This window comes from Malania oleifera, chromosome 7, assembly GCF_029873635.1.
Source record: "Malania oleifera isolate guangnan ecotype guangnan chromosome 7, ASM2987363v1, whole genome shotgun sequence".
Taxonomy (NCBI): domain Eukaryota; kingdom Viridiplantae; phylum Streptophyta; class Magnoliopsida; order Santalales; family Ximeniaceae; genus Malania; species Malania oleifera.
In genome coordinates, this window is record NC_080423.1 from 70,594,754 (window position 1) to 70,619,564 (window position 24,811).

Consider the following 24,811-nt stretch of genomic DNA (forward strand, 5'->3'; position numbering starts at 1 on the left):
CATCAAGATTAGCTGAAAAAGAAAAAGACTCAACCATTGATGAACTCATGAGTAAAATCAACCAGATGTCTCAAGAACTAGTTAAGCTACAAGTGAATGGTAAAAGTGCAAAAGACTCAGAAATTTGTAGTCTTAAAAGTAAAGTTGAGGATCAAACTAAAATCATATACAACTTTAATAGAGGAAAAGAGAACTTTGAGAAACTTGTTGGAGCTCAATGAATGTCCTTAAACAAGGAAGGAATAGGTTTCAATGGAATCAAAAACACGAAGAAAAGGAACCTCTACATGGGGTACTTTGTAAAAGCCTCTACCTATTATGCTAATACATCTTCAGTCAATACATATGAACACACTACGTGTTTCTTATGTAAGGAGAAGGGGCACATAAAATTAGAATGTCCATACAAAAGAAAGAATATTAAAAGCAAGAAAGTATGGAGAGTAAAAACTGAAAATGAATCAAAAAGACTTAAGAAGTTTTGGGTACCAAAAGTAACACCTAGAATCCCTTCTTGTAGGTATGCTTTAGGTCCACACCAACGAAAGAAAAATGGTACTTGGATAGTAGTTGCTCGAGGCATATGACCGGAGAAAAGTCCAAGTTCACTTCATTGACATTAAAGGATGGTGGTGGATATGTCACCTTTAGAGACAATGTAAAAGGCAAGATTATAGGCATCGGTAAAGTTGGTAAGGAACCTTATTTGGAGATTGATGATGTCTTATTGGTAGAAGGGTTAAAACACAATTTTCTAAGCATTAGTCAACTAAGTGACAAAGGTTTTGAAGTAACCTTCAAACAAGAAAAATGCATAGTTGAACACAGTGTAAAGAAAAACTTAGTCAGGGGCTTACCTAGCACTAAGTTCATTAAGGACAAGATGTGTGATGCTTGTCAACTTGGGAAGCAAACCAAGACAAGTTTTAAGAAGAAAAATCATATCTCTACTGGTAGGTCACTAGAACTTATTTATTTAGATCTGTTTGGTTTCACCAAAACTCAAATCCTAGGAGGAAAGCAATATGCATTCGTCATAGTTGATGACTACTCCAGATTTACCCAGGTGCTTTTCTTATCCTCCCAAAGATGAAGTGTATAAGATGTTGATTAACTTATGCAAGAAGCTTCAAAATGAAAAGGGGTATGGTTTTCAAAACATTCGGAATGATTGAGGTAGAGAGTTCAAAGATAAAGAAGTTGAGAATTATTGTACTGAACATGGAATATCACACAACTTCTTAGCACCTCGTACACCTAAAAAAAATGGAGATGTAGAGAGGAAAAATAGGTCACTTTAGGAGATGGCTAGGACCATACTAAATGAGCATAAACTGCTCAAATATTTTTGGGCTGAAGCGGTGAACACCACGTGTTATCTAATGAACAGAGTCTCACTTAGGACTAGCCTAGAAAAGACTCCATATAAACTTTGGAAAGGAAGAAAACTGAATATATCTTACTTCCATGTTTTTGGATGCAAGTGCTTTGTTCCAATTGACAAAGAGGACGTAGGAAAGTTTGATGTTAAATCAAATGAAGGAATCTTCCTAGGATATGCTAAAAATAGCAAAACCTTTAGAATTTATAAAAAAAGAACTCTTTTGATTGTAGAATTGATTCATGTAGCATTTGATGAGGCGGATCCATTCTCTTCTAAACCTATTGATTTTGATGAAGTAGAAGTAAGAAAGAGTTTAGAAGATATAGCAATTCAGGAAGTAAAAGATGAGAATAATGAAATCAGTACACCTTTAAATGATAACTCTCAAAGTCAATCTAAATTGCCTAAGGAGTGGAAGTTTGTAAGGAATCACCCTAAAGATCAAATTATCGGTGAACCTTCACGAGGAGTCTCTACCAGATCATCATTAAAGAATCTGTGCAATCATTGTGCGTTCCTATCTCAAGAGGAACCAAAGAACACAAATGAGGCAATTAAAGATGAATCATGGATAGCTACCACGTAGGAAGAGTTGAATTAATTTGAAAGGAATAAGGTTTGGGATCTATTCCCTAGACCTACTAATCACTCTATAATTGGCACTAAATGGGTATTCATGAATAAGAAGGACGAGAACGAAATTGTAGTCCGTAATAAGGTTAGACTGGTAGCTCAAGGTTGCAATCAAGAAGCATCTTCGATCTACAGAACCTATCTTTGGTAAGGTTTTAGACGTTGAATTTTTTAGAGATGATTTTCCAGATATTTTACCAAATTTTAATGCTTTGGGTTGGGAAAGATTCATAACCTATCAAGCTAGAGGTATGTATCCTAATCTAGTTAAGCTTTTCTATGCCAATATGGTGAAAGGTGATACTATGACCTTTGCTCAGATCATGGGAAAAGCTATTGCTCTAACTCCATAGACTTTAGCAGCCAGATTTAGAATCTAGAATAGTGATTTTGAATGTCTACTGATTGGTTCGTCTTGGATAATGGAACAAGGATTTACTCCTGAGGAGTTTCTACCTTTGATTATGTCTTTAAATCCTCTGTATTTTGGTCATCCTCCACTATATCATCAACTGAACCTTCAAGCTCAAATTCTACAGAAACTCATCACGTACAATATTTTGCCTAGGGTAGGATCACATGATCACATTTCCTACCTTGACTGTTTTGTGATGTGGTGTCTACTCAAAGGAAAGAAACTTGATCTACTTAGTGTTAAAGTGGATGATTTCACAAGAAGAGGCTAGAAGGGTCATGTTTCCATATGGAGGAATACTGAACCAAATTTTTAACTATCTAGGCCTTACCACACCATCTACCTTATTCATCAAAACAACCCATTACGATATGTTTTCTTCTACTACGGTGAAGAAAATGGGTTACATTAAATATGAAGGACATGGGTGGTTGCCCAATGGTGGTAGGAGACATGGACAAGCTCTAGAACCCCAATAGGCTCCTGAACCCCAGCACAATGCTCCACAAGCAGATGATGCTCCATCTTGGTTTGAAGCTTATCAACAGCAGTAGAATGCCTTCTATGGTGAAGTGCGTACTAGTTTCAGTTCACTTTAGTCGAGTTATACTTTTTTTGACCAGCGATTTGGACGTATTGAATAATGCATAAGTTGGTTCTTCTTCATCTCGTGGCAAAGCTCTCATGGAAACAACCTCTGGAAATGAAGATGATGAAGATGAAGATGATGAGGAAGGCAGTGAATCAGAAAATGGAAGTGAAGATTAGTTTTTTTTTTTTTTTATTACTGATATTTTAAAACAACTTTGGGCTGTAATATTTGAGCTGCTTTTAGCTCTTTACACTATTTTCTTATCTTTTCCTGGATATGATATATTTCATGCTAGATTTTGATGATATTGAATATATTTTGCATGATGCTTGAATATTTGATGATTGTTTGATCTAATGCATTGCATGCTGAATTATGGATTATGCTCGTGAACTGAATTCTGATTTTAAGTCCTATGCTGTCATGCATGGTCATTTTTTTTTTTTTTTCAGATACCCTTTTTGTTGATGTCAAAAGGGGGAGAAATATATGGAGCAACACATGGGAGAAATATATAGGTCACTACATTTGAGAATTTACATATAACCATACATTCAAGGGGAGTTATTAGGAAAGCATGATATAAGTATTGAAAAATATAAGTATTGAAAGCATGATATATATTGAAAATTCTGAATGCTTAAATGCTATGAATATTGAAAGTATAAGTATTGAAAGCATGATATATATTGAAAATTATGAATGCTTAAATGCTATGAATATTGAAAGCATGAGTATTGAAAGCATGTGTATTGAAAGCATGATATATATTGAAAATTCTGAATGTTTGATACTGCTTTAATAAGAATGTTGAAAGTATGATACTCTGAACACATAAAATGCTCTGATATGCGTGTATAACTTGTTAAGGGTATGCTTATTGAAAGGGGGAGCCTTTTAAGGCTATCTTATGTTTGCTCCTTATTTGTCATCATCAAAAAAGGGGAGATTGTTGGCCTAACAAGGTTTAATCTCGTTTTGATAATAACAAATCAAGGTCACTTAACATGTCCATGTGAGTTTGAGTTTCAGGACTTAAGTATTTTTGTGAGCATACTTGAAGAGCTTAAATGATTTGAACACTTAAATGAAGGATATAAAGCTATGTGAGATACGAAGCTTGTTGAAGCAGTGCATAAAGCTTAGAAGACATATTAGAAGCTTCACTACATGAAGACTTGGGCACTTAAATAGAATAATCTGATGAAAGTCTCATGTAAGTATTTCAAAACTCAATATTGATTGATGGAAGCTCCTAGGATATGTCATTGGACTTAGATATTTGATTTTATACATGGAAAATGTTTTGTCAAAGTCCAAATTAAGTTTTCCATTACATGAATTAAGTTTGGAACCAAAAATATTGAAAAACAAGTGTTGCTGAACGGACAGGTGACTGATGATAAATCATGATGTGATTGTGGTGCTACTGAATTTGAAAATATACAAATAGAATAGGCATAGGCAACTAACCTATTAGGCACAGTCGACTGACCCCATTCTGAATTTCAGAATGCGCTATTTTTAAAAGAGCACAGGCGACTGACCCTTCGAGGACAGGCATATGATGCGTATGTTTAAACAAGTTACAACGCTGATCTTGTTTCCATATCTTGCTTGATTGGTTTCCAAATTAAGAGAAAACTTTAGGGAAACTTTTATAAAACCCTAGTGCACTATTTAAACATCATATTCTCGCACATTAGGGTAACGAAAAATTCAAAAAGAAAGAGAACGACACATTCATACTTTGAAAAACTCTCTGGTTATAATAATGCTATGTTCTCAACGAATACTCTTAGGAACTGATCCCATCTTTCGAATCTCACCCGTTTAAATCAGTTCTGGTGATATACTTTTGAGCTTCAACTTTCATATTGTTTATTTGAAATATTTTTTTGATACTAACATGTACTAATCTGCTCATTTGAGGAGCTTTCTCTTGCATAAGCAATTGTTGATGTTTGTTGTATTATTTGACGATTCAGGTATTGAATTGTTGCCTAGAGAGAGGGTGTTCATGTTAAAGAGGCGAACTCCACCTTTAAGGGAGAGAGGTTGTAACTTCACCTAGTAATGAAGTTGGGAAAGAAAATCCTCACAGCACATTGCGTGAGGTAAGGACTTAGGCTACAACCAAACCTTGTAAAAACAATGGTGTTCAACTTTCTCTTCCCTATTTTTTTTTATTTCTGCAAGATATAACCTGCGTGCTTGAATATATTTTCATTATCATCTTACTGAATATTGAATAGTGCTGAATATCGAATCTTGGTGAATATCCATTCTTGTTGAATATCGTATTGTGCTAAAATTCTGAACTTGTTAAATATTGGGTTCTGCTGAATACTGGTTGGTTGTGATTGAACTTGTATCAGCTATATGGTTGAGTTGTTGGATTAAAATTTCAGATAAACATATAGCTCTCAATCTGCAAGTAATTTAACTGAGGAGGAACAAGTTGTAAATTGATTTTTAAATTAAAGAATAAGAGCTGTAATTAAACAAGTAATTTATAAAATCTTTTTTGAAGAAAAATTTATTTGTTGTTGAAAATCAGTTCTTAATCTCTATTATATCATTGAGGCATAAACAATCACTAAATTTATTCTAGGTGAAAATCATTTTTCTAAACAAAGGGTCTAACTGAATGCATTGATCTTTACATTCATACTTTAGACTTCTTACTTGTATAGCTTGATAACTAAATAGAAATATTGTTTGTGTTGAAAGATAGAATAATTAAGGGTTAAAGTAAATAAAAATTTCACAAATAAATTTTTAGATAACCCAATTCACCCCCCCCCCCCTTTTCTTGGGAATACATCCTAATTTCAGATAATTTAATATTATACTAGATTAGATACAAAAGATGGGGAAAAAGACAAATTTAAGCTTGCTAGAGTTAGAGAAAAAAAAGAGTAAGAACTTAAGTAATGTAAAATGTAAAAAAAGTGAGGATGATATTATCTTAGTTAAAGATGAAAACATAAAAGAAATATGTTGTGTTTTAGTAAGCTATTTAATGAAAACCAAGTAGAAGAGTTAAACTTAAAATTGACAAAGGAGGAAAAGACTAGAAACATGAAACTTATTTGCAAAATTAGAGTTAATAAAGTTAAGTTTAAATTAAGATATATGAAAAAGGAAAAACTACAAGACCGGATAACATTCCAATTGAAGTTTGGAAATGGAAATGCTCAAGTGATAATGAAATTATAAGGTTAACTAATTTATTAAACACAATTATAAAAATTAAGAAAATGTCAAAAGAATGAAGGAAAAACACTTTAATGCCTATATAAAAAAATAAAGAAAATATTTAAAATTGTAATAACTATCATGAAAATAAATTTATGAGTAATATAATGAAACTGTGGTAAAAGTAGTTGAACAAAGATTAAAACTAGAAACAAAGGTACTAGAAAATCAATTTGGTTTTATGCTTGGGAGATCTACTAAAGAGACTATATATTTTTAAAGAAGATTAATGGAAAAGTCTAGGAAAAAGAATAGAGATTTGTGTATAGTGTTTATTGACTTAGAGAAACATATGATTGGGATACCTAGGAAGTTTTATTATGGGTTTTAGGGAAAAAAAAAAAAAAAAGGTGTATGTAGTACGTATATTGATATCATTAAAGATATGTATGATGGAGTAATGACTAGCATTAAGACTACACGTAGAGTGACAAGGGAAATAATTTCAAATCATAATAAGTGTACATCAAGGATTTGTTTTGAACCCTTATCTTTTTATTCCAATGACGGATGAACTTACTAGGAGTATCCAAAATGAGGTTTCATGATATATATATTTTTTTTTTTACAGATGATATTGTCTTGATGGAACTAGGGGTGAAGTAGAATCTACATTAAAATTATAAGAGAAGCTTTAAAATCTAGAGGCTTTAAGGTAAGTAGAAATAAGACAAAATCTATGAATTAATTTCAATCATAAGTGGAGGAATATTGAAGAAAAAATTAAACTTGATAGCGAAGAAATCAATAATACTAGTGGATTTCAATACCTTGGATCTATCATGTAGATAAAGAAGAAATTGAAGGAGATGTAATTCACAGAGTTAAAGCAAGTTGGGTTAAATGAAGAAGTGCTTTGAGCATACTGTGTGATCATAAAATACCCTTAAAATTAAAATAGAAGTTTTATAGGATAATTATAAGACTAGCTATAATATATAGATCAAAATATTAGACGACTAAGAAACAACATATCCAAAAATTAAAAGTTGTCAAGATGAGAATGTTAAGATGAATGAATATTAAAAGATAAATTAAGGAATGAACATGTTTGCGGAAAATTCGGCAGAGCTCTTGTAAAAGATAAGATAAGGGAGGGATAACTTTTATGGTTTAGATACATGCAATATAGGCCAAATAATGCGGTATAAAAAAAAAGTTATTAGTTTTTGTGAGGGCAAGTAGAAGAGGTAGAGATAGATTTAAAATAACTTGGAATAAGAAAATGATTAAGGATTTAATAGCCTTGAATTTGTTGAAGAAAAGTGCTCATAATTACGCAAATTGACGAAAAATGATTCATATAACCAACCTCACCACGTAGGACTGAAGGAATTTTTTTTTTTTTTTCTAGTAAAAGAGTGCAGCACCTCCTTTCTTAATTTTATTAATAACCCTCACTTATGGCAGAGGAATACCGTGGAAACAAAAGGACGCTTGGGGCTTACATAATAACCAAATAAAAAACACCCCATGCATCAAACCAAACAAAAGAAGAAAACAAACCTATACTAATACCAAAAGGAAACCAACCAAACATACCTCATATAAGTCGTACTTATCTTATCCAATCTATATAAACCTTTGATAACTCTAGGAAGTTGACTACTATTTGTAAACAAACCACTCCTCCCTATTGCACCTTGTCGAATCAACGCATTTGCCACTTTATTCCCTTCTCTATAGAAATGATTTATAGAAAAATCTACTCCTTCCAATAGAACAATAAGATGCTCCCAAAAATCCCACAAATATCATACATAGCATTTACTGGATCTTATCAAATTTACTACAATATTCGAATCACATTCAATATCAATACTGGTATAGCCCAATTGTTTGCAAAACTTTATTCCTTTCATCACTGCTCTCAATTCAGCTTCATTATTAGAACAAGAACCAAAATATTTTGAAAAACCAAAAATAAAAGAACTTGTACAGTCTCTAAGGATGTTACCACCACCCACCGGCCATGGGTTCCCCAAGCTGCTCCCATCTAAATTTAGTTTCAACCTCCCTTGCCTCTGTTTTAGCCATCTTATAACTTGTATAGCTTTATTCTTTTTATTCACAATCTGCACCTCTAGATTCTGCAAGATCTAAACATCAACATCATATAAATGAGCCATAATTGTCATGTTCTCACTCAAAACCCCTACGCAATTCTTAATGAATAGCCACATATCTATACTACTCTCCAATTTCCCCTTCATTCTAGCTACACATCTCCTTCTCTACAACCTCCAAACTACTAAACAAGGAATCAAACTTATCAATGTTCCTAATTGAGAGTATCTGGAAGCCCTATTAAACCACATTTGGACTTTTTCTTTCCAACTTTGGTGCCTAAGGAACGGTATACCAACCTCCACTGAAACCTTACTCTATACATCAGCAGCAAGATCTCCCTTATTCAAAACATACTCCACATATTCTGATTGCCTCATCTCACAACAATCACATGTCGAAGCAAGTGGCACCCCCACCCTTCTCACCTTTTCATCAACGCTTAAGCACTCAAAAGTAGCCTTCCACATACAGATAACAATTTTCTTCCGTAACCATTTGTTTCAAACTTACTTTGCCCAATCAAACTTTGGAGCTCTAACTTTGATAGCATCCCATGCAGACTTTGTATTAAAGCAACCATTCTTTTCCGAGAGCCATAGCAGGATGTCCAAAGAGTTTCTAAGTTTCCCAACTATTTCCATCACTTCTTCCGCTTTATTAAAACCCAGAGTCCTTTACAAATTTTTCACATCCCACACATTATTAATAATCAAATTTTTAATATGATATGTGAATGTGCACCATCTGGAAATTATGAAAACAAAGGTCTCGAATCAAGAAACTTATTATACCATAATTTTACATCTCCTTCTCTAACCTTCCAATTAGATTTACTTAACAACTCAAGCATACACTATAGAATTTTCCTTCAAAAAGAAGAATCTGATCCATGTGGCCTACAAAGAGTAATATGTCCTCCTTTAACATATTTAGCTTTAAAAAATCTAGCCCGTAAAGAATTTTTTGTTAATAACTGCCAACCAAACTTCATAAACAACGACCGTTGTACTTCCGAAATGTCCCTTACTCCCATGCCCCCCTCCTCCACAAGAACATACAATTTCTTCCAAGCCCTTCATTTCATTTTTTCTTTACCATCCTTAAATCCCCCCCAAAAAAGGCAAACAGACCTAGTATCTTTTTTTATCACCAGCTTCGAGGTATTTAGAACAGCTAACAGATGGAGTGACATGCTCGAAAGCACATATCTTAACAAAACTAGACAACCTCCTTAAGACAATAGTTTATTTTTACAGCTTTCAATTTTCTTACTGATTTTTTGAATTAAAGGGTCAAAATGACAACCCTTCAATTTACCATCCACTATCGGCACTCTCAGATACATAAAAGGAAATTTACCTTCAATAAAACCAGTCTCTTGTAGAATTTCTCCCTTCCTTTAAGCACCTAACTTCTTTGAGAAAAAAATAGCTGATTTATCTTTATTCACCCTTTGGCTAGTCCAACTTTCATACTCCTTGATCACCTCCATTAACTGACTAACAAATTTTTTACCAGCATTAGCAAAAATCACAACATCATCAGCGTACATTAAATGCGATATAATAGGTGCACCAGTCGGATGCGCAAACGGTAAAATTCACTTCTCAGTCATCTTCTTTTGAATTAATTTAGAAAGAACTTCTTCCATGATGATGAAAATATACAAGGACAACAGATCCCCCTGCCTCAAACCCCTTTTTGACTTGAAGAAACCCTTGTAAATGTCATGCATCATAACAGAAAACTATGGAGTAGAAATACAATTCTGAATCAACTTACAAAAACAATTTGGAAAACCAAGAGCATGGAAAATCTGATCTACCACCTGCCACTCCACTCGATCATACGCTTTCCTTATATCAAGTTTTAGCATCGTATTACCTCTTCTCACCCGCTTATGTAATAATTTTGTCTTCTCTTGAGCAAGCGTTATATTTTCAAAAACACTCCTCCTTTTTCACAAATGCATCTTGCTTAAGAGAAAATAAATCACCCATCACCAACGATAGCTTACCAACAAGGATTTTGGAGAAGATTTTATAGATTACGTTACAAAGGCTTATCGGGCGAAATTTATCAAAAGATTGAGGATCCTTTTCTTTTGGAATAAGAACTATATAAGGGAAATAAAAATACCGAGGCAACATATCACCTTTGAAGAACGCCTTTATCGCTTCCATCACATCATTTTTAATAATCTTCCAATAGGTAGAATAGAAATAAGACCCAAAACCATTTGGTCCTGGGCTACTGTCCACAAAAATAGAAGAAATAACTGTATATACCTCCTCCTCCATCGATTCTTCCTTCATTTTTCTTATAGAATCCTTAGAAACCACCGATTGGATAATACTATCTAGATTTGGCCTTTGCACTGAACTATTCTACCTCAAGAATTGCTCAAAATAATTCACAGCCTCATCATGAACCATCTACATATTTCCCAGCACCGAACCATCAGGAAGCACCATTGAATTCACACAAGAGTTACGCCTTCTTTGCGCAGTCGCCGCATGGAATAACTTTGAATTTTGGTCACCATTAGATAGCCATTTCTTCTTTTCTTGCTGTGCCAGCCTTGTGTCTTCCCTTCTATACTAGACCTCCAATTTAGCTTTAGAAACAAGGAACTCTTCTTCAACTGATTTTAAGTACTTTGTCTATAATACATTTTCATATTTTTCCACCCTTTCCTCCAACTCTTGTATGATATCACCAACACAACCAAAAGTCTGTTTATTCCACACCCTAAGCCTTTATTTTAGCCTTTTCAATTTACCTACTAAACCCTAAATCCACCCCTACATGTTCTCTCCAAGATGATTCAACCATTTTCAAAAAATCCCCATGCGACGTCCATATGTTCTGAAATCTAAAAGGTGCTGGCTCATACCTCTCCAGACTCGCACCCAGCTATAATATGATAGGAGAATGATCTGAAGTACTTCTTTTTAGCAATGATGTCTTAGTTTCACCATATTTTACAGAAAAAGCATTATTAATCAGCACTCTGTCAAGTTTCGCCCAACTTCTCGTCAATCCTTGATGGCCATTACACCAGGAAAATTGACTTCCTTTAAATATGAGATCCAATAATCCACATCTATTAATACAACCATTGAATTCAACCATAGACGAACCCAAGCGAGGTCGACCTCCCACCCTTTCCTCATTTGACCGAATTACATTAAAATCTCTCATAACAACCCAAGCCACATCAAAACTCGACATCCCCTGAATTTGTTCCCATAATTCTCTTCTTTCAATATGATAACATTTAGCATATACAGGTAAAAAGTAGAGAGCATCTATCCTCTATTAACAAAACTGTCAAATATTGATTTGACGCACCCACCCAATCAACCTAAACATCATCTTTCCAGAACATCCAAATCTTCCCACCTTTGTTTACATTAGAACAAAAATTAGTAAATTGCAAATACACTGCCCACGTTCGTAACTTTTCCACATCTTGAAAAGGTTCAGAAACAGCCAAAATCGAAACCTTCTTCGTTTCAATCTTCTCTTCGACGTGCCCAACCCTCTTATATTCCAAAACATAACTTTGTTAATCATAAGTTCAATTTTTGGGGCACTGCCTTAGCCCTTTTAGACTTTCTCACTTGCCTATCTTCTTTATTTCTTCCTTCTGATACACCCACTAACACATTACCTGGATCAAAGCAATATTCTTTTTGAGTATCAATGCAAACCTCCATATCTCACTCATATAACACATCATAATTATCCCTACACACCACATCCTCTTCTTCCCCCTCTCTCTCATCCACCTCCTCCACCCGAACTTCCTCCCCATCCTTATCATTTTCAACTTCTCCTCCCCTTTCATCGAAAACTTTGATTTCCTGAACAGTCCTAGAACAACCACCCATTTCTACTTGCACCCCTAATACCCCTATCTTATGATTTTGAAAACATTCGACTTTATCTCCGCTATTCTTCTCTACCAAGTTCATAACATCCACTTTATGTGTACCTACATTACTAATCTCATTCGCAACTTTTTTATTTTTATTATTCACATTCAAAGGACCACTTACATCTTCATTCTTTTTCTCCTCCACCCTCTGATCTTGAATCCTCAAAACAGAACCTTCCTCTTCTACTGTCACATTTTCTTTTCTACCCGCTTCTTTCCAAACCATCCCATCTCCCTCCTTCCTTATACTTACCTTCCTTTTATCCTTAGGCTTTACTCCAAACCGGCATACCACATCAGTGTAACCTTGCCTACAACATTTATTACAATAAAAAACCCTCTTCTCGTATATTACCCTTTGCTAACTCTGCTTTTGTCCTACCACCAACAGAAATCCCTCCATAGGATCCTTCTACAAATCCACTTCAACACACAATTTTGCACCAGTGGCTCGTGTTCTATACAATGTGACATTATTCGTACCCAAAAATCTACCAAATCTAGTGGCAAAACTCTGTAAATAGTCCAGTCTATATAAATGTAAAGGCAAACTTGGTAAGAAAATATACTCTGGTGTGATCGATGGCTCCTTGTTGACATCAAAATTCATGGACCAGTTAAATAGCCGAAATTGGCACCCTACCACCCATCTTCCTTCTCGTGCCCATGCATGAATGTAGTCATTTTCATTTACCAAATGCAAAAAAACATTATAGTTGTCCATAAAACTTATTATTGAAACTTCAGAAAGACCCCAAGATTGGATAATATGTCTCCGAACGACATCGATAGATGGCCTTGCAGAAAGAAATTTAAGTACCAACGCAAACTTCAGATCCTCAGCAACCTTTTCCATCTCCACATCCGAGAAAACAAAACCTAATTCCCCATTAATCGGTTCCGGCTTCCTCAAAGGGATTTTGAATTTCAAACATGGAATTGGCCTCTTCAATGCTTCCGCAAATGATTTTCCTCTAGCGAAACCTTCCCCATTTCCGACCATATTATCTCTCGAACCACTCCCCATAACCCATGAACCACTATTAGCACCTCCCCTCAACCCACCGGTAACAGCTACCGAAGGCGGCGCGACCATGGCTAGTAGCTACCTATTTTCCATATTGTTAAAAAACCAAACTTTTTATGGAGAGAGTAAATTGAACCTAAGTTTCGATGGCGATTACAAAATCCTTGGAGTGCGGTGTCCCCCCAGCTTCCCGAAAGTTCACAGTAATAAAACTGTCTCCATCGCAGGTTCGCTGTCACAGCTTCGTCGTCGTTCTTGCCGTTGAAGCTTGGTTTGTTGTTGTTGTTGTAAGAAAAGTTTAATGTAGTTAAATACAAGGTTGGTGCATTTTGGATTCACATGGTTTTCCATGCACCTTGTTTCCTATTAATAGTTTCTTCCTTATTCAGTTTAAAAAAAAGTTTGATGCATTTTGGCTCACCACGTTTTTCCATTTTTTTTTTTTATAATTATTTTCCCCTCCCACTTCCCCCCCCCCCCTCCTTTTTTAAAAGTCTGACGTAGATGTTATTTTTAAGTTTTCCTAATAGAGACCCGTGCATCTTAACAGTACCATGTGTCTGAATAAGTGCTCTTCATTCATTGGCTTCCTTTGTTTTCATAAAGTCTAACTCATATGTGAATTCTTTCACATTTAATTCATATGAATTCTTTCACATTAATTCATACTTACAAATCAGTACTATTTGTATTATTATCCATGTTATTTTTTGTTTGATTAAATTATTTTTTTTATTTTAAATATTTTCCTTCTCGCCAACATAGTATCAGTAGGTTACTAGTATATATTAAACTCGAACCCTAGGTGGGACACGTGTCACCACTAGATCTTTCAGGTTCTTTTATTTATGTTTTGTTTTGTTTTTTTTTTTTCTTTTCTCTTTTTGTTCTCCTCTCTCTATCTCCCTCCTTTAGAGGGGTCCACATATTCGATTCATTTGTTTTATCTTTTTGTTTTTTTCTTATTTTTTTAAATTTCTCTCTTTCTCCCCTCCTTTTTTTTTATCATTTTTAAATTTTTTAAAAAAATTAAAGATTTTATTTGAGGGAAATATAAGTAGGAAATTTAATTTTTTTAATTGTATATTATTGATAGAAAATTTTATTTTAACGTAATCAAAATTTAAAAAAAAAACAAAATTTATTAATGTGTGAAATGGAAATTTTGTTTATTGACTTACTAATATATTTATTTATTTTTTATTTTTTAATAACTAAATTATTGATCCCACTTTTTTTTTAATCTTGCATTTACGATTACATGTATTACAATTATAAAATTAATTGAAATTATAATATATATATATATATATATATATATATATATCATGTTACATTTATATTGACAAGGGCTAAAATTATAAATTTTATTACTTTTTTCATTTTTTTTTCCTTAATTCATCTCTCTCTCTCTCTCTCTCTCTCTCTCTCTCTGGCTCTCTCTCTCTCTCTCTCTTTATTTTTTTCCCTATGTTATTTTCTTTTACTCCCTTTTTTATATTTCCTTTTCCCATCTTTTCCTTTTTAATTTCCTGCACAAAATATTTTCTATTCATTTTCTATTTAGTATTACAAGAATTTTCTTCCCTCCTTACTTGGTTCATATTATAATAATTATTATTGTTATTATTAAAATACTAATACAATCTTTAAGTTATTATAATTTATCTCATAACTATTAGAACAACAATTTTTTAATATTTAACTGTTGAAATTATCTATCTAATTTATCAAAATAGATCCTATGCTACTGTAAAATTATATATTTAACTTATTAAATCTTAAGAATTGATATTGTTATTAAAAATATTCTTTCTAATATTTGCTATTTACATAATCCTTTTTACCCTTTCCTTGATTCATATTATTATTATTATTATTATTATTATTATTATTATTAAGCACTAATACAATCTTTAAATTATTATAATTTATATCTTATACCTATTAAAATAACATTTGGAATAATAAGGGTTCAGACTATCTACCTGATTTAATTATTATCATTCAAATTATTTATTTAATTTATTTAATCTTAGACATTGCTATTTTTATTAAGATAATATATATTGACAACACATGAATAAAAATAACTAAATTATAATATAATTGATTGGTATTAAAATTATAAATATAATTTAATAGAGATAAATTTCAAAACCATCAAATTACTTACTATGGTCATTATTTCCAAAATCCTTTTAACCAATTTTGAGATAACCCTAAGATGAAAATTTATTCTATTATTATAAAAATATTCTACCAAATACAAATAATCTTTAATTGTATATACATATGATCATTGTTAAATTATATTTGCTTAAAAATATATCAATCAAATGTGCAGAATTAAATTTTTCCATCACAAAATACACACTTGTTTTGTGGATTATCAATTCTACAAAATCAAACTTTTTTGGTTTGAAAAAAACAACATCATACAATGCAGTCATGAGGGCATAAATTTAGAATAAATGAAAGCTAATCATTGCAACATAACCAGTTGAATATGTTGCCAAACTTTTAGCTTCAGACTTGGCCACAATCTTGTGACTTCAAACTGTGTTCCCTCATCAAATAAAGTGGTATAACTCTTTAATCAAAAGCTAACCTTTTTATTTGGAAGTTCGATATTCCAATGTTAAATATAGATTAGTATTGGGTTATATTCAAAAGTAGGCCCTATTTCCACTTCTAAAGAAGAAAAAAAGTTACTACCGTTCCATCTTTTCTTTGACATGATAAAATGACAAATGTGAACTTATCATTTCATACTTTTAAAAATAAAAACAAAGTGACATCGACATTTTTTGAACTACCAAGACCATCTTCCCTACTCAAATCTATTCAAATCCAAATCCAAAACCAAAAATTCTTACTTCATATATTTAAAACTTTGAATTTGAATTCGTTTAAATTTGAAGAAATGTAATGTAAATTTACGTTGAGTTTTCTCCACATCTAAACAAATTCAAATTCATACGTAATGCCGAAAAATTACATTCGAATTGTTTTATATTTGGGAGCTTGAATTTCAAGGTTGAATTTGAATTTAATATTGTGTAAACTTCAACGGAATATCAAATCTTAATATAATTTTGTATTACATTTTATATTAAGATCCAAATTCCAAAATTCCAATTGCAGGAAAGAGGGTGCTGGCTTGAATGATGTGCAAGGGGTGTTCAAGACCAGCAATCACATCACAAGAATCAAGCCAACACTGCAGCCAGCTGCACTGTGACCAATTGCCTTTTATGCTAAAAGTGTCTTATGGGTTGGTAAGAGACCTAAGATTAGCTCAGATCCCACATTCACCAGCCAAGGCTAGGGCTTCCCAAAAAGAAAAGAAAGAGGAAAGGGGAGATGGACTTGTGGATTTGGAGAAAGGCCACCCACAAATGGGATACTAAATAGTTCCAGACTTCCAGCATGCAATATCCTATGCTCTTCAAGGTCACAAGTTCAGATCTTGAAACGATGTGAAAAGGGTTTGGTATGGAAAATAGATTACTCCCATTAATGTGGCCCAGGAAAAAAAGAATAAGAAGGAAAATGGAAAAAACCCTAAAGAGTTTGCCGAAAAATGGCGAAAACCAAGTCAAAATAGGACTAATGTTATTAAACATGGAACCCCAGCCAATAAAATACGCTTCAACTCAACAAAATAATTTCAGAAAACTAGTACATACAGTAAAGGTAAATATAGAACCAAAGAGCACTAAGAATACCCTTTTGACAAGAAGACCTTCCTAGGTGGATCATAAGCGAATCAAACTTAGCTATACTTGGAAATAATCTAACGAAGTCCACGATAAAACTATGAACTAAACGAGATGATTGCATGATCAGCATAGAGTGTGATATTCAGAAAATAATTTCACACGTGGGAACGCCTTGAGGTTAAAACTGAAAACTACCAAGCTTATGCCCTGATCAGCATAACAATATTTTTTTTTTTTTTGAAAAATAAAATAAAAAATTAATCTTCTCTTAGAAGTCAACAATAACATCTGAATATCCAGTAAAGCCCGAGAAAGAAAATAATTCAACTCTTCAGGCTTCAATTTCAAGCTCCAACATGAGCGTGCCAGTAATCTGTATTTGCCACAGAAGATACAAATGAAATCATACTTGAAGAAGCAATAATGCTTCTGTGTTGCTCACAATCCAAATAGAAAAATCAGCAGCTGCCAAATACTAAATAATATAAAAGGCAAGTTTTAAATTATAAATCTGCCAACATCAAAGCCTATGAACCTATTGCATTAGACAAGAAGTTCAGCAATACAATCAAGCAATGCGGTTGTGTTGGAATTCAGATTCTCTGTTAATAAATTTTTTTTTTTCCCTAGTGGGTACATATGATGCTTTCCATATTTAATTCCCATTCAATTAATGAGACAGGGAACAAAACTTTGGAATTTTACAAGTGTCACTCCAACCTCAATCTAGAGTTCAAAGTTTGTTTCATTTCTCATTACTCCTAGGCTATCCAGGAAAGCAGATAGCATTTCAAGAAAAAAATGTTTAGAGGGACATTAGCTTGATATGTTGGAAATGAAAAAAGGGAAGAGTGTCTAAACGGTTCAAAATTGAAAAATTGAATCATAACAAGCAACTTAACTTATCATCAATCGCAAGGAGATGACTTTGCAGGGGGAACTCCAAGAAAAAAAATGTTTAGAGGGACATTAGCCTGATATGTTGGAAATGAAAAAAGAGAAGAGTGCCTAAACAGTTAAAAATTGAAAAATTGAATGATAACAAGCAACTTAACTTACCGTCAATCGCATCACAAGGAGATGACTTTGCAGGGGGAACTCCAAGAAGCCCTTCATTAACCTATATAGCCTACTGTGCGTTCATCTATTTATTTAGTCACTCCTTAACAATTTATAGGCAGGGCACCCATCCATTAACTTGATGGATTTACAAATCTAATCAATATGGGTGAGCCAAGCAAGCTTCTGAAGCTCAAACCATTACTGTAAATCAAGTTTTTTATTGAAGCAAAGATAGATACTGAGAAGAATAAAGAGCACTAGAGCAGTATGACAAATCAAACTTGTTAAGAATAACAAAGAGGTCATCCAATTATGCACAAGCTTTTCAATGGAGCATGGAAAGTTTGCATCAGGAAAATGTCAAATTTAATCAATATGAAGGTTCTCATTTCATTGAAATTTTTAGTCCTTGCCCTATTGCGTTAAGGTCCTAGCTGTCTGTGAAGACATTTTTAATGATAAGGGGCTAGAATGCCACTTCTAAGCTTCTAGTTCTTCCAATATAAACATTAAAGGAGGATGAGAAGGAAGATTGGAGGATGGGAGGGGGTGCGGAGTGGGGTGAAAGTCCATCAAATGACGTGCAAAGGTTTACTGTTTGGTCCATCATCATCAAGATTGACACATGATAAAAATGTATCATCCTTTTTTATTTATGGTCAATTAAAATGCATAAATTTTTTATGAGGAAAAATACCAGGAGCTTGTTCCTCCCCAACTATATTATCAATCCACAAATATTATAGATTTTAAGGCCTTAGAATGCTCCAAATTTCAAGTGATAATACTGCAAGTAATCTAGATTGTAAAGCCTTTGAACATCCTAATTTCAATTGAAATAAAAAGAAAGAATATTGAACTGTGTTTTTCATCCAACCTCACTTTAGAATGTTTCCGATTTCAACTGAGAAATTAGCAAGGAAAAATTCTGACAGGACATCATTTAATTAAGGTCTCAGTTTCTAAAAACACTCAATCTTCAAATCTGAAAGAGTTGTAGTGTCCTTATTTGCACTCCACTCCATTAGTGTTAAGATGCATGATTTCAGCAAAGCTGCTCCAAAAAATATTTGACAACTAAGTTATATCAGGAAATTTGGATACATTTAATTGTTCATGGAGCATTAAAATAAATTCAACAGTCTAATAACATCAGGAAGTGGTTTTAAAAGATTCCCCTAATATTGGGGGGTTTCAAGTCTTCTATGGATACACACAATGTACAACAAGTAGAAGTCACCTCTGCACAGCACTAAACTAGGAAGCACAAAAACCAAACTACAACAAAGAAGTGATTTCTAGATATTTCCAAGAACCTCAGCACCACAGAATATCTCCAAGAAACCCATTGCCGAACATGCCGACCCTGAATACCAACCCAATTTCAGATCTAGATACGAGTAGCACTCTCTGCCATTATTGACCAACAACTTCAAAATTTAATCTTTGTTTTCCTTTTGTTGCCTCGGCCACCACCATCACCGCTACTAACAGAATCTACCTGAAAAATAGGACCTCATTGAAAACCCAGCAACTTCCCAAACTCCAGCTGATAAAGCAACATCTAATAAACCCAGATTGATGCATAAAAACAACATGAATGCTCCAATCAACAACATTTTTGTAACATTATTGCCGTCCAGAGTGACATCATGATCATTATCCGTCACCAAGTAGTCGACATGAGAAGGACAGACTGCTATCAACAGCTTAATTACATTTGTAAGAAGTCCAGAGAACTAAAAGGACAGCAGAAATGGCAGCACCCACCAATCTTAAAACATAAACCATGCACCTAGCAACACAAGCACAACAAGGGGCAACTTTGGATCTAGAGTAGGAAATTCCTCACTTTGATTGGAACCCAATACCAATTACCCAGCACCAAGATTACAACTAACAGCTAAAACAACAACAACAACTTAGACACTAAGCCCAGACTTTAGGAAGTTCTGCCCCAGAACACATCTCACACCACCCATTAGCCAAATTGAAAAAATGACAGAGGTAAGATAAGGCAACATCAAATTACCCAAAATCAGTCATCCCCAGTTGGAAATAGAGTGAGAACCTTCCTCCCTCCTGTTGCCGTAGCCGACTCCAGATCCTCTACATAAGCTGCCGGCAGAGAATTATGCACCGGCGTCCCCATCCGATGAACCGGCTGCGATTGCCTCGTCAGGAACGGATGCTCAAATTGCGCACTCGGCGGTGACCCAAAATGCGCTGCTTGCCGATGGTGCTGATACTGCGGCTGCAGCTGCGGGTGGTGGGCCACCGCGGCCGCTGCCGCCATCTGCTGCTGATGGTGGAGCGCAGCTACCGGCACAAAGGGCAAGAAATTGTCCGAATTGGTCCGCCCTGTGTGCAAGAAATGGGGCGGCACCGGCGAGCTCGCAAACAAGTGGTCGGTAGCAGGATCGGCAGCGGCAGCGGCCAATCCGCCGCCGCCGCCGCCGCCACCACCACCTACAGACAGTCCCTGCATACGCTTGAGATACAGCCTGTACTTCTGGAGATGACTGGCCACGTTCTCTCTGGTCAACCCGTCCACACTCATCAACTGCATTATGGTCTTGGGCACGGCGTTCTTGATCCCCAAATGCGCCACGGCGTCCACAAAGCGCTTGTGAAGCTGCGGTGTCCAGACGAGTCGCGGCCGCTTGAGGGTGCGGGCGGGCTCGTCGCCGGCGGTGCCGCCTGACCCCAAATCGGCGGAATCGAATTCGGCGGAGGTAGGTTGGGAGGTGGGCGCAGATGGGGCAACAGAAGGGGGAGGCGGCGGCGGCGGCGGGGGGGTTTGGGAGCTATTGGGGTTTCGTATATCGAACGCCAGAGCAAGATCAGGGGTTATGAGGGTTTGGGAGATGGGTATGAGCTCTTCAGGGGTGGGGAGCTCTTCTTCCCATCTTGGGAACCAATTGGAGTCGTCTTCCCTCATTTTTTTTTTTTTTCTCTAATTGGCACAGACCCAGTTCACTATTTCTCGTATTGGTGGTGGTCCTGGAGATTTTTTGGTTTGATTTTGGTGGTGGGTACAAGATTTATGGAATTCAGGTGAATATATAATACAAAAATAAAAAATCCAAGAAGAGGAATAACCACCAAATTAAGCTGGGGCTGTTCGATCACAAGCGTGTCTCTCTCTCTCTACAGGGTTGATTTGGAGAGAGAGAGAGAGAGAGGGAAGAAGAGCGAGGGAGAGAAGTGGGCGGAAGACGTCTTGGGGGGAGAGTGGTGGTGGTGGCGGTGGTGGTGGAGGTGGCGGTGGTGGGGTTGGAGAGGTTCGAGGTGGATCTTGTTTTTTTCTTTTCAGCTTTTATTATGGTTACTGTTGCTGATGCTTTTCTTATGATTTTTATGGTTTTATTTTCCGGGATTTGGGGGTCTTATACTTTGATGAGATGAGAGTGAGTGTTACAAGATTTTTACACAAGCTCCATCTCCACCGTTCTCCATCCGCACGTGCCCCACACGCGCAGCCTGGCACCCCCATCTCCACGAACCACCCCCACATGGGTACTTGTACCATGTAATTAATTCAATCCGCACCCCAAGAGACAGATAGGGCCAAAACAGTGAAGTCACATTTCCTTTGTCCTCTGGTGGCGGGGCGTGCGCCCACGCGCCTAATATAGAGTAGGCAGAGAATCAATCTGTCTCATAATGGAGATGGGGTTGTACGGGATGAGATTGATTGGGAAAGAATGAGGGAGAGAGAGAGAGAGAGAGATGCAAAGCTGGGTCGCTTTGTGGGATTTCTTTTTAGTTTTTAGTCTGGTGATGGGAGAATCAAGTGAGTTCATGTTAGGTGTTTGGCTTTGAAGATAACTTATTTATTTATTTAAAAAAAAATTTTTTTTGTGGGGTGCAGGTGGAGAAGAGAATAATTTTTGAGTGCTCGAGGTGTCTGAAGCGGTTTGTTTGGTTGTGGGGTTAAAAACCCTATGTGGGGTTTGACTCCTTTGGAGTTTTGGATTCCAATTCCATGCTTTTTTTCCCCTACGCGGACCAATATCAATGGCCGCTTATGGTTTAGTGAGCTGACACGTGGGCAAATGAGAAATCTAAATGATAAGGGCAAAGTGTTATTGGATAGAATTTTCCACATGGTGGGGCTGCTTTTGTTGGGTCTAAAAAGCTTTTCCTTTGGCTAGGCTGGGTCTGGTCAATCAGGTATTTGAGGACTTCTTGTCACATTCTTTGGGTGTTTTATGGATCAGATGAGAAGAGGCCTCCATTGTTTAGCCAGGGCCAGGGTTCATTTTTCTTTTCCCCCTCTGCCACTTTGGTCCATTATTGAATATGCTTGGCCTTGTGATTATGAATGGGGGTGGGAGGTTTTGGTGTTGTTCTTTGAGAGGTTTTTAACGTGTTGTCTTTTGTTATCTTCCATTAATTGTCTTGTAATCACGGTATTCTTCCGTCAAAAATGAGGGGTCATCAATAAAAAAAATGGAGATGCCGCTCTTCTTAAAAAAAAAAAATGGGTGTGTTGAGCACTTTGTGGACAAGACTCCAAAGTTCAATAAAAATCACCCAATATGGTTGGATTTGAAATGGAAGGCAGAGGGTCCAAAGTGAACCCAACGTGTGCATTTAACCAAAATCCTTTTTTTTTTTTTTTTTCAGTGCAGTTCTTGTTAGAGCAGTAGAATATTCGAAGTGTAACTTTATTACCTTCTCTATTTGAATAAATTCATCATAGGCTACTCATGAAATGCAATAAAACCACTCTAAATATGTGAAGATTTCTCTACGTAACTTATTTAGAAACCCAATGTTTGATAACCTAAGAAAATAAAGAGAAAGTAAAATCAAATTTCTAAATTTCTTTTTAGCATTAACACCTTATCGGGATCCCTTTATTCTTATGATGAAATTTGAAGAGTTAATACTACATTTTCAAATAGACATGATTGTTTAATTCAAATTTAAACTAAGAATTAATTTCTCACCTTTATGTCCTAACATTCATATTATTGCACCCCTTTAAATTTTTTTAAAAATATAAAATTATATATATATGCATGTATGTAGGTGCCATTATTTGGCCCCTATGCTTTTCCCTCCAAATTCAACATTAACTTATACTGCGAGCAATAATCGTATAGAGTTATTAGAACTTTTTCAAAACTTTTCATGTACAACAAATCATTACACGCAAATTCACTCTTAACTTTATCAAAATCTAAATCCAATTCGATAATCCACCATATTAATAGTTAATAGTTTTCATGTACACAAATGGGTATTATTCATTTTAAACCTCTTGTTATTATAGATACTTTAAAATTCTTTAATGGTAACTTAAGCTTGTACCAAGTGGACTTCTTTGTATTTGAATTGGAAATATCACAAACAAATCTCTTTTGTGTTTCTGCAATAGGTTTATTGAAAATTTTAACAATGTTATGTCATTGTGCAACCTCTTAATTTTTAGTAGTACTTATAAAAGTTAACTGGAAACTCCTGTTACGAGTGACATTATTTCTTATATTTCTATAGGTGAAGTCCTTAGTTTTATCTCTTTCATCATAGGTGCATTATATGTACAAACTTACTTAAGGTTATTTGGTTTGCAAAATGCTAAATTTCTTAGGAATAGAATGGTCATATTGTATATAAAAATTTGATAGGTTACAAAAAAAGATGCATTGTCATCATTAGAAAATAATAGATAAAAAATTCTAATCCATTACATAAGATAGACAAGGAATGATTATATGTTACCCAAATTTTAGTGTAGGAATGTCTATTACTATCATATTTCATATAAACTTTTGTATGAGTGATTTCTTCATATATCATTATACTTATATACAATTTTTATTACATTCCAAATCTTTTTTCATTTTATTCTTAGGAATACATTTTTTTTATAAATCAAGCATAGTGTAAGGGAGCATTTGTTTGCACTTTTTTTTTGTTTTTTTAAAACTAAAGGAGGGCGGCACTTCCAATCATTTATTGATATACCCTCACTTTTGGTGGAGGAATACCTTAGTTACATGACAAGCAATGGGAGATTACAGATAAAATAGACATTAAAGGCCTCCCAAAAACAATACCAACAATCAACCAAAATAAGACTACAAATTCAAATAAAGCTAATTAAGAAACAAATCTAAACAAGCCTAACGAAAAACAAACATAATAAAATAAGCTAAAATCAAAAAATCTAAACCAACCAAACAAAAATCGAGAGGATGATTTAATGACGAAGGGAAGTGAGACCCAACCTATCCATCTAAAGGATACCTTTCAGAGAACGTGGTAAAAAATGTTATTTTTTGTAGATGATATTGTTTCCCATTTCTCCTTCTTTAGAGAGAAAATAAGCCGCACTATTGATTTCCCTATATTGATTAATCACCATGAAGTTTACTCCTTTTAGCTCTGCCACGAGGTCCTCCCAAAAATCTCTAAGATACTACAAAGTACATCTACCTTTCTGAAACCAATTAACAACAATTCTTGAGTCACTTTCAATAATCACATTAAAATAATGACGTCGTTTGCATAAACGAATTCCTTCCAGGATTGCTTTTAATTCCATACTATTGTTCGTACCATTACCAAAATAGCTTGAAAAAAGCCGCTTTCACCATGTCATGGCAGTCCCGAATGATTCTTCCACCTCCTGAAGTACCCAAAATGCCCCTACAGCTCCCATCACAATTAAGTTTCAACCACTCT

The 24,811-nt window shown here is 34.8% G+C and overlaps 1 protein-coding gene across 2 annotated transcripts; it reads right to left on the bottom strand.

Moving 5' to 3' along the window:
- Positions 1-17,256: 17,256 nt before the first annotated feature.
- On the bottom strand, positions 17,257-21,474 carry LOC131159987 (transcription factor MYBC1). 2 transcript variants are annotated; one of them, XM_058115248.1, is made up of 2 exons: positions 20,145-21,474; positions 17,257-17,423 (listed from the first exon to the last, which is right to left on the bottom strand). In XM_058115248.1, the coding sequence occupies exon 1, from the start codon at positions 21,051-21,053 to the stop codon at positions 20,151-20,153; it is 903 nt and encodes a 300-aa protein (XP_057971231.1). In that variant the 5' UTR covers positions 21,054-21,474; the 3' UTR covers positions 17,257-17,423; positions 20,145-20,150. The 2 variants fall into 2 exon arrangements, with proteins under 2 accessions (XP_057971231.1, XP_057971230.1); XM_058115247.1 differs by lacking the exon at positions 17,257-17,423 and adding an exon at positions 19,198-19,613.
- Between the last annotated feature and the right edge of the window lie 3,337 nt (positions 21,475-24,811).